Raw genomic sequence first — 11,072 nt, 5'->3', positions numbered from 1 at the left:
ACACGGGCAGATAAAGCTGCCGATATCGGTCGTTTGGACCAATTTGACAGCTTATCTGCCCGTGTATGGGGGGCTTCCGACGGGTTTGATTTTTAACCGACCGACCCTTCGGAGCCCCTTGACGCATCGTAATTCGATCGTTCGGCCATACGGCCGAAAGTTCGAATTACCCCCGATATAGCCATGCCGTTAGTGGCATATCGGGGAAAGATCCGCTTGTTTGCCAATGTCGCCAAACGAGCAGATCTTTGAGTCTATGGCCAGCTTAAAGCTGTGATTGTTTCCCTGCAGAGCAGTTAGGGACCATCTGACAATTCCTATCCACAGCAGTAAATGAAGGGAGAATTTCACTGCATACAGTCAAGTTTCTTATAAAAACGGTACACATTTTTTAATTAAAGTATATTGGAGATAGGTTTCTTTTTCATTAAAGAAAGTAAAAATGGGATTTTATTTTTTTGCCTTTCCTTGTCCTTTAAGCTATAACTTGCATTGTGGGAGTGGAAAGATTTCCACTAATAGGACATTTTCTTCTTAGCTAAAAATAAAAACAGACTGGATTTGTGCCTTGTTGGTCACTTTAAAGGATCAATAACATCAAAAAAAAAATTTAAAATTTGCTAGTATACATAGAAAAAAACAGCAGCAAGACAAATTAAACTTTAAAATGGCAGTCTTTATAAAGAAATAACTTACCGAAACTCCGCTTGCGCTCCTCTTCAGAAAAGGCAATGATCCATCATGCGGTGCTCGATTTCTCCTCCCCGGCTGTCCCCTATAAGGAAGGCAGGGAGGAGAAATAGAGCGCCACACGATGGATCGCCCAATTGCTTTCTGAAGAGGAGCGCAAGCGGATTTTCAGTAAGTTATTTCTTAATAAAGACTTTGGCATTTTAAAGTTTAATTTGTCTTGGTGTTTTTTTTCGATGTATAATTTTTTTTTTTGATGTGATTGGTCCTTTAATCTTCTGCCTCAATGTATTGCCCTGCACTGTGCCTGGGAACATAAATGGGGCTGGATTTACTAGAATGAGAAACATCACACAATCAGGATATAGGAAATGTTCCCCATGAGCTGTGATGGATCCACTGTACATCAGCCACGTATCTGAACCACACAGAAAACAGACTGTTGGATGTTACAGTTAATTTTTATTTACAAAAAAAAAAAAAAAAAAATGAACGTACAAAACAAAGCCAAAATTAGACATATAAAAATATGAATGAACAAGAGACAGAGAAACAAAAGAACGGACTTAAATATCTAACATTGAGATTGCTGTAGTAATTGTACCCAGCAGAAATAATGCAGTCAGTCAGCAGCTTAATGTTGGCAAGTTCAACTCTTGCTCATACAACATGGAAGGCGGTACTACCACTTCCCTCATCCTATGGCTTTGCATGGTGGTTTCCAGCAGAGCAGTTTAGTGCAAGTTTAAAGGGTTAAAAGTACCAATAAGTGTAGTATCTAGAAGCCATTTCTGTGCTTTGGCTGAAAAGCTTTAGAGTTACGCGCTCATAATAAGGTGACACCACATATGAGTAGTGATTGGCTACATATCAACTTGAGTTATTGATGGAACAGGCTCTGAGCTACACAAACACACAGCACATCCACTACACAGAACACTAATACAGTGTCAGCAGACGATGCACCAATAACATCTCAACACAACTACTTAGTGGGGAAAATATGGTTCATTCCTTTAAGTAAAGCAAAAGCAGTTTACCTTGTTCTACTGTAGCCATGAGCCAACATCTGGGGACACGCAAGAATGAACAGCCTGTGACTGGCAGATTCTGGAATCAGATTGCTTGATAATAAATGGACTGGATTTACTGATACAACTTTAGCACCCATGTCTCTTTAAATGACTGCACCCTACAATAAAGAAGGTGCATTGCTACAATGTTAAGTTTCCCGTGTGCTGCAGATACACTGGAGCCTTTCCTGGCAGAAAAGAGAAACCAGGCTGAGACCATTATCCCCACATGCCCCACAGAACAGAGGTGATTGTTACAGTTCATCAGTGGAACACTAGGGCACTAGCAGACAATGAACAATTACATGCTCTCACATACGTGAAGCAAATTTCCAAATAAAAGTTTACAGCCTGTCTGTCTGGGGAATCATTGAGATGCCCAAGTCAATAAGATGAATAGGAAAAGCCGTAACGGTAACACTGAAGCTTTAAAAACAGACCTATATTTGAACAGGCCCATCGGTGTGAATAATTATTGCTGGTCACATCCAGTCAACTAGATCCCCTCTAGCTGTGATATGTATAGTCAAAGGCTTTTGTGTTTGTTACTTATTAAGATCTAACCGGTGTTTAGAATTCTTATTTTCAGTGCCGTGCCACAATAAAAAGAATATAAATAAAAAAAAAATTAAAAATGAATTTTTGCAAAACTGCCCAACCGCCTGTTGCAGCCATGCACAGAATAAATAGGTTACAGTGAATGTGCATCCAAAATGGAACGTTTTGCTAAGTAGTCTAGTGTTTTAGGCCTTCTGGTCTTCAGCACGAGCGAAGTGAAATGTTCATATTCTCCATGAAATTACCTAGAAAAAGAAAGGAAACAAATTAGGGAGTCATGTGAGTTTTCTAAAGCTGATCTCATCGCTGGGAAAAAGCAGGCTGAAAAAGCATGACCATTTCCCGGCTCTGTACTCATTAGCCAGTATTCCGCCTGTCAGATCAGATTTGCATCCTTCCCGTTAGTCTATACACCAGAGCCAAGAAGTGCACACAGCACTTTTCACATTTCAGTCCCATTGTTTAAGCATGTTAATAGGTTTCTGTGGAAACCTGGCTCTATTTACAGAGAAACCCAATGGCTGCTGCACTGCTTCCCCCATCTGTATAGTTACACAGGGACTGCAGCTTCAGCTCTTAGACCAAATAATGCTCAGCTTTAAACACAGAATATACTATATATATCTATCATCATCTAGCTACCTTCCTGTGTCCTCTCCGCTAGGAAAGTGAAGGTCTTCAGAGCTTATATTGTTGTCCTCATCTGGAAAAGAACGTCCTTGATCTATTAAAAATGAAAAATAAGTTTTTCATGAAAGCAGCAGGCACAAACAAGGGGGCCACAATGGCTGTTACTACACACTAATGAATGCCGTTAGCACAGGGTCATTTGTATGGACACAATTAGTTCTTCTGTTTCATCTCTCTCTCATAATGCAATCTGCTTGCTAAGAACAGTCGCTCAACTACAGAACCCCCCAATGTTTTTCAGCCTGACACTCAATGCACTTCACTAGCAAAGCAAATAACTGTCCCAACAAGAGATGTGTCAGCATTTTCTAGCTGTGACCTAATCCAAAAGTGCAAAGATATAATAATGCAAGGCACTGTCTCCAATTGTCACTAACAGGGCGCACCCACATTATTAATGGCTGAAAGCGAGGCCATGCGAGCAGGAGGCAGTGACTGAAGCCGATTCAAAATGTAAAAAAAAAAAAAAACTGGACGAGACTGGAGATCATTTCAAAACACTGCTACTACTTTTCTGGGGCTTAAAACACAGCAACAAAACAATGGCAAGTCTCCAGGCCATACACAAGAAAACAATGGCTTCTAACTGGGGATTCACAAATCCAGTATTCTGTTTGGGATTTGGCCTTTTTTTTTTGCAGGATATATATTCAGGTACACGGCCGAACTGAATCCTTAATATCTTGTGACTTTTTGCCATAGTAACAAGGAAATTGTGAACAGTGTGCACCATTTATTTTTACTATTCATTACCCAGATTTGTGTATGAAAATGAGGGGAATGATTTGGTTCAGGATTCATCAGAATGCCAGAATAGTGGATTTGGTGCACCTTCCTACTGAATAGGTAATACTAGTGTCACTAGACTAGCCCATGTATACCCCAGTTTAAAGTGGCTGAACTACATGGGATAAAGTAACACAAAAAGTGTTTTAATGTAATAAAAATATAACGCAGTGTTGAACTGCTCTGGTAAAACTGGTGTATTTGCTTCAGAAACACTACTATTGTTTATATAAATAAGCTGCTGTGTAGCAATGGGGGCAGCCATTCAAAGGAGAAAAGGCTCAGGTTACACAGCAGATAAGCTCTGTAGAACATAATGGTGTTATCTGTTAGCCACTATTTAACATGTGCCATATAGACTTTTTTCAATTTCCACCATTGCTGCACAGCAGCTTGTTTATATGAACTATAGTAGTGTTTCTGAAGTAAAAACATCAGTTTTACCAGTGCAGGGCAACACTGCATGATATTGTCATTACTTTAAAACACTCATTTTTTGGTGTTACTGTTCCTTTAAATAACTCCATGGCCATTTAATGAAATTGTAATACTTTAAATATCTAACAGTATATACTCTGTGCCAAAAAGAAGGTAGCAATATTTAATAAAATATGGATGATAATATTGCTTCAAACCAGTAGTTCCAAATCTGTGGAGCCCAAAACAGCTAAAGTTGTGAGTGAAGACCAAGTATGGTAACGTTTGAATACATTCATGTAAATGGTTAATCACTATCTTGGGCCTACATGTCATGAATATATTTTCAGTGTCAGAATGGGATGCCAGGGGCCACCAGAAAAACCAGAGACCACAGGCTCATTCTCTTTTCTTTACATACTGTAATGTAACGTTCCATCTATTTCTCTTCTTTGTTTCCATACAGAAATGGCTGATGACCATGAAATAGACCAAATGGTTAGGAGCTGGAAGATCCGTTCACACCTGGGCCTGCCGGGAGTTTTGCTGGTATCCCAGTGGGCCAGTCTAACACTCAATGTTTTCATACACTCGTAAAGAGCAGAATCGGAAGTGCAACAGCAAATGACTTCCCCTGATCAGGAATACAGCAGGTTCAAGAAGCATTTTAATTGTAATAGAACCTTACCAACATGCCCCTTTATTTCTACGCATGCAGCTAGGCAGACCTAAAATGTTCATGCTTATGATAAGTGGATTTTTGCATGAAACACATAATGCTGCTCACACACCTTATGTTATCCATACTTTGCATTAGGGATGCACCGAATCCAGGATTTGGTTAGGGATTCTGCCTTTTTCAGCTGAGTCCTCGTGCCTGGCCGAACCAAATTTGTATATGTAAATTAGGGACGGGAAGGGAAATCACGTAACAAAATAAGGAATTAAATTTTTTCCCCACTTTCCCCCCTTCCCGTGCCTAATTTGCATATACAAATTACAATTTGGGTTCGGTATTCGGCAGAATGAAGCAGTTGGGGATTCAGTGCATCCCTTCAGCAATAGTGGCCTGCACATTTCTACTGGTGAGCTTTACTTGCTATTAGGTTATATATACACATTATGGAGGTTGTTTATCAAAGGTTGAGTTTGTGAGGTTTGTTCTACCTCTAATAATCTCACAACTCAAATGTTTCCTTGTTTAGGACAAAACTCGAATGTAAAAAAAACTTAATTTAATACAATTGGGGGAAAAACTCAATTACTCAAATCTATCTAGTTTAAAACACCTGAAAATTATGACGGCAAAAAACATCTTCAAATGGTTAAAGGAACCCCTGCCATTGACTTCTACATGACCTTGACAGGTTTTAGAGTATTTTCAGATTCTGGCTTTTAGCAGCTTCGGGTATAATAAATCTTGAAAATTTTGCGTATTTTCCCCCCTAGCTTTTTAGTTAACGTACCCTTGAAAAACTAACATTTTTCGAGAAAACACAACTTGACCTTTAATAAATAACTTTTAAAACATTTTAATAAATAACCCCCAAGAAATGGTGGTTCAAGGCAAGAGATGTAAAAGGGTAATATTTACTTAAACATATATAGACCAGTTTGGTAAGATTCTTTAATATGCCACTTAATATAATGTAAACTGTTGCTTAAATATTCATGTTGGGGGGTATAGTTTTCCTTTAAGCCATAGAGGGCAAAAATATATTTTTCTGCATCTTTTCTCTTCAACAACAAACATAATATTTGATGACAATGTGTATTCTCTGAGAGCAGGAGATGCAGCCAGCTGGGATATGCTCTACGTTTTTATAAATGCAATGCATAATGCTCATTGACTTTCAGACAGTAAGTTTATATTCAGTTCAGCTCTGAGTTGCCCTTTGGTTAACAAATCATTGAGTTTCATGTTCAATAAAGCCATGAAATAAAAACAAAGACATTAGGAAGATGAAACCCCGCCCAAGATAGGCAAAGGGTGCTTAATCAGACAGCTTTATGGGTTACAGGTATGAGGAACAAATAGAAGCAAAAAGCTATATATTTGGTGAAAGTGGCAAAGAAAGGGCACACATGCAGGGAGATAGAATAAGAGCCCTACCTTCCCCTTGAGCCTGCGTCGTGAAGGAATCATTAAATCCACCACAAGTAATGTTTTCCTCCTGTTCTTCATTTTCAGTGTCACATTCAATGTCGCTGTCGCTGCTCATTCCTGGCAATATGTGTAGAACGAGTTTGGAGCACACGGCAGCTGCCAGAATACAAAACAGACGTCACTGAGCACACAGTGGGTTAAAACTCAGCAAACAGGTGAGAAGATATAGAAGTGTGTCTCACGCATCCCTTTCATCTCTAAACTAAGCACTATTAATGACAGCACTGAAAATGTTAATCTGCTGATGCTAGAAGCAGCCTAAAAGCTACAGTAGCGCATCAGACAGCAGTGACTAAGTGTGAAAATGTCTCTTACCATGTTACTGAAAGGCCTTCTCTAAATGCCAACACCTACACACAATTTCACACTCCACATAGGGATAGATGCTGGCACCTTAATAGAAGTTCTGTGCTACACTCTATCAATCACTGCAATTTAAAGGAGTGCAGAGGCGGAAGAATACAGCCATGTAGAAAAACAAAGGCACCATTTTATATGGAGCATCACTTTGGAAAAACAACAAAATCATGACTGTATTTTAGCTCACACAGCAAGGAAACAATGGAAGACGGAGGTATTTTTTCAAAAAGCTTAAAGGTATACGATCACTGAATAGATGGAGGCCACAAATGATTTGATTTTTCAAGTTAATATTACCGTTTCATTTATGAGAGGTATTCAACTGAAAGGGAACTAGACTAAAGGCCCCCATACATGAGCAGATATGAGATGGCAACAGATTAAGTCAGCAGCTTATTGGCCAGAGTAAGGGGCTCTCCGACGGGCTTCCCTGATTGATATCTGGCCAAGTCGGCCAGAAGTCGATCGGGCAGGTTTAAAAATCCCATTGGCTAGAGTACCCCATCACTTTGTTAATGCAGCCTTCAACCGCCCCTAGCCTCCTTGTGATCCAATCATCGGGCCCTAGGGCCCACAATCGGATCGGCCCTATATCGCATATAAGTGAGATATCCAATCGTTTGGTGACCTCGCCAAACAAGCAGATCTCAGTATGTATGGCCACAGTGATGTGTAGGTCGAGTTTCCCTCGACCCACCCCTCCCAGCCAGAAACCCGCTCGCTCGGTCCCCTCTATTCATAGACCAATGCCAGACACATGGCGACGTCATGAAATGGGGAGGGGGGCTGAAAAGATTCAAGAAATTCAAGAAACAGAAGTCTGCAGTGAGGTCGCAGACATGGAGAGTGAAAGGGAGAGTTCGACCCCAATCCACCTACGACCCGAAGATTTATTTGCTGTAGCCGGCCCAAACCCATGTGTCCCGCGGGCTGTAGGCTTGTCCACACATCACTATATGGCCAGCTTTAAGGAAGAGTAACATCAAATAATCAAAGTGTTAAAATAATACAAATATAATGCAGTGTTGTCCTGCACTGGGAAACTGGTGTATTTGCTTCAGAAACCCTATTATTGTTTATATAAATAAGCTGCTGTGTAGCAATGGGGGCAGCCATACAAAGGGGAAAAGGCTCAGGTTACACAGCAGATCAACTCTGTAGAACATAATGGTGTTATCTGTTATCCATTATTTAACCTGTGCCATATAGCCTTTTTTTTTAATTTCTGCCATTGCTCCTCAGCAGCTTGTTTATATGAACTATAGTAGTGTTTCTGAAGCAATCAGTTTTACCAGTGCAGGGCAACTGTACATGATATTTTAATTACTTTAAAACACTTCATTTTTTTGGTGTTACTGTTCCTTTAACTTGTAATTTACTGAATGTTATAGAACTTGTCCCATAGGCATTAGTTGTGTATGAGCCATACAGCAGAGAAGATGCTCAGGCACATTAGAAATTAAGCAGTAAATTAAGAAGGAAGTATCAATCTTCAACCAGAGGTGATTATGTGATCACTTTAAAGCTGAAGAACTTACTACTCCCCTAAAACCCTGAGAGTATAATAACCAGAGAAAAATTAAAGGGGTGCTTCACCTTCAACTTAACTTTCAGTGTGTTATAAAATGGCTAATTCTAAGCAACTTTTCAATTGGTCTTCATTAATTTTTTATATAGCTTTAGAATTATTTGCCTGCTTCTTCGGACTCTTTCCAGCTTTCAAATAGAGGTCACGGACCATCTAAAAACAAATGCTCTGTAAGGCTACAAATGTATTGTTCTTGCTACATTTTATTACTCATTGAACGCTTGTATGGAAGGTGTTGGAAATATGAATAGGGGAGGACTTGGAGGAATCAAAAATAGGAATAACAATAAATGTGTAGCCTTATAGAGCATTTGTTTTTTTTTGAAGGGTCAGTGAACCCCATTTGAAAGCTGGAAAGAGTCAGCATAATAATTCAAAAACTATAAAAATTAACTAATTTAGACCAATTGAAAAGGAAAACTATAAAAATTAAATAATGAAGACTAATTGAAAAGGAGCTTAGAATTCTCCATTCTATAACATACTAAAAGTTAACTTAAAGCTGAACCACCCCTTTATGAACATTCTGGAACGCACCACCACCACCAATTAACATAGAATGCCTTAGTTTAGGGGCACAATAACATAGCATAATTCTGAGCAAGCTTTAGGAATGCTCACAATGTTCTCTTTACCACAGTAAAATAAGTCTCTTCGCTAGCTGGAAAATATATTTAAATGCCTTGGAATATTTCAGCCTATCAGAAAACTCTCACTACTCCATAAATAGCTACTCTATAGCTAGATCTCTTGGATGTCTTATAATTAGAACAGCAGAGGGAACATGTTTGGCTTTCTGCTATGAAACAAAATCCCTGACCTTGCTGGTCCTTGTAGGGGCTATAGAATTGGTTTGAGGAAAACAACCACATCATAAATGTATAACAAACATATATAACTGTATATTAGCTAAGGAGGCTGTTGGATATAGTGCAACGTTTTAGGTGACCCTAAACACTAACACTAAGATGTGCTCTGAACAAGTGGGAGGAAAGGCTGGGCTCCATTAAAAGAGTGGTTCAGCTTTAGGGTCAGAGCAAACAGGCAGATTCAGGGAGTTTAGTCGCCCGGCGACAAATCTCTTTTTTGGGGCGACTAATCTCCCCAAACTGCCTCCCCGCCGGCTAAAATGTAAATTGCCGGTGGGACGGCATTCAGAGAGCTTCGTTTTCCGAAGTCGCCAGAAGTTTCCTTGTGAGGCAACTTCGGAAAACGAATCGCACCAAGTGCCATCCCGACAGCGATTTACATTTTAGCCGGTGGGAAGGCAGGGGAGACAGTTTGGGGAGATTAGTCGCCCCGAAGAAGAGGAGATTTGTCGCCTGGCGACTAAACTCCCCGAATCTGCCTGTGTGCCCTGACCCTTAAATTAACTTTAAGTTACAGAATGTTACAGAATGGCTAATTCTAAGCAAATTTCAATTGCTACTTTTTAATCATCTTTCTATTCAGGGTGTCTCCTATTCATATTCCAGTTTCTTATTCAAATCACCATTGAGCTTTGAAAGGAAACGTGCCTTGTGTGGTATGATATGATGTTAAGTCCCGCAGGCCCAGTCTGACCTTAGTCGGATTCATCTATCACTGTTCAACACTACAAATTATCCCTTTCTGTGTGTGGACAGAAGCCAACAAAATCATGTTACCGTCTTCAGGATACGTTACTGAAGCTACTTCGGATAACATGGAGGTGATCTCTCCTGCTTCAGGGTCACTGTCCAAGCTGCCCATTTGCACAATGTCTTTTCCAATCCAGGCTTTAGAACTGGGCCTTTAAAGACAAATAACATGTATAACTATTTGCTGTTAAGCAATTAAAACAAGGGCATTTCAAGAGAGTCTCAAAAAAAAGTAAAAGGGTAACAGTCAAGGTGTTCTACATACAGGGGCTGATTTATAATACATTCAAGTGGGGATACCGGAAGGATTCCGAGCAGTATAACCTATTTTATCATTTAAAAGCACTTTTAGCAAAGAGGACATATGTGCCAGTTTGAACAATTACATTCATTAACTTCTAGTGGGTATCAGTACACCAGGCTGCTCAGCAATAATGCTGCGTACTAAAACCTATCCAGGTCGTCAATGGTTTGGACAATTGTTTTTCAGATTGGAACATTTCATTCAAGCATAGAAAATCTATTTTTACATCATAAATAGTAGGTACCCCTTCTACATGTATATACATTTGGTTCACTTGTAAAGATTAGCCCCACAGAATCAGATGGTCTTTATTTGCAACAGGAAAGCATTGGTCAGTCGTTTCAAATTTAGAAAGTTAAAGGGGAACTATGGTGAAAATGAAAATTTAATATAAGCTTCAACATACCGAAATAAACTTTGTAAATACAATCAATTAAATATTGTGCATTGTTTCTAAAATAATCAAGTTTATGTTCACTATTCCTCTCTCAGTATCTGTTTCTCTTCATTCTGTCTTCATGCAGCAGTTGGGTGTCAGAAAGTATCCTAGCAGATGAATTGAGTTCATTCTAATAACGGATTCCAGTACAAACAAAATAACTGCCTTTTGCACAAATTCTGCATGTAGAGAGACATGTTTTCTGGTGATTTTAAAAGAGTGAGCTCTATTACGTCTTCTAGGTAAAAGGAGCCCCCCCTATAAGATATATTGGATCTAACTGTCAATGATTATCTGACACCCAACTCCTGAATGAAGAGAAACAGAAGCTCAGAGAGGAATAGGGAAGATGAACTTGATTATTTCCCTACATTACAGAAT

General features: G+C 39.4%; 1 protein-coding gene across 3 annotated transcripts in view; it reads right to left on the bottom strand.

The window, feature by feature from the left end:
• Positions 1-1,132: 1,132 nt before the first annotated feature.
• Positions 1,133-11,072, bottom strand: part of trim37.L (tripartite motif containing 37 L homeolog) — a 49,639-nt gene continuing 39,699 nt past the window's right edge. For 2 of the 3 annotated variants that reach the window (XM_018246900.2, XM_018246898.2), the window contains exons 22-25: positions 9,976-10,100; positions 6,328-6,477; positions 2,964-3,045; positions 1,133-2,566 (exon numbers count right to left, since the gene is read on the bottom strand). In XM_018246900.2, coding sequence (XP_018102389.1) covers positions 2,563-2,566; positions 2,964-3,045; positions 6,328-6,477; positions 9,976-10,100 — 361 coding nt within the window. In that variant the 3' untranslated portion in view covers positions 1,133-2,562. Of the gene's footprint in view, positions 2,567-2,963; positions 3,046-6,327; positions 6,478-9,975; positions 10,101-11,072 lie in introns of those variants that run through there. The other variant, XR_005965462.1, reaches the window with a different exon arrangement.

The sequence above is a fragment of the Xenopus laevis genome, chromosome 2L (assembly GCF_017654675.1).
Source record: "Xenopus laevis strain J_2021 chromosome 2L, Xenopus_laevis_v10.1, whole genome shotgun sequence".
NCBI classification, from domain to species: Eukaryota; Metazoa; Chordata; class Amphibia; order Anura; family Pipidae; genus Xenopus; species Xenopus laevis.
Note: the sequence above shows the minus strand (reverse complement) of the source record. Positions and strands in the feature narration are given on the sequence as shown.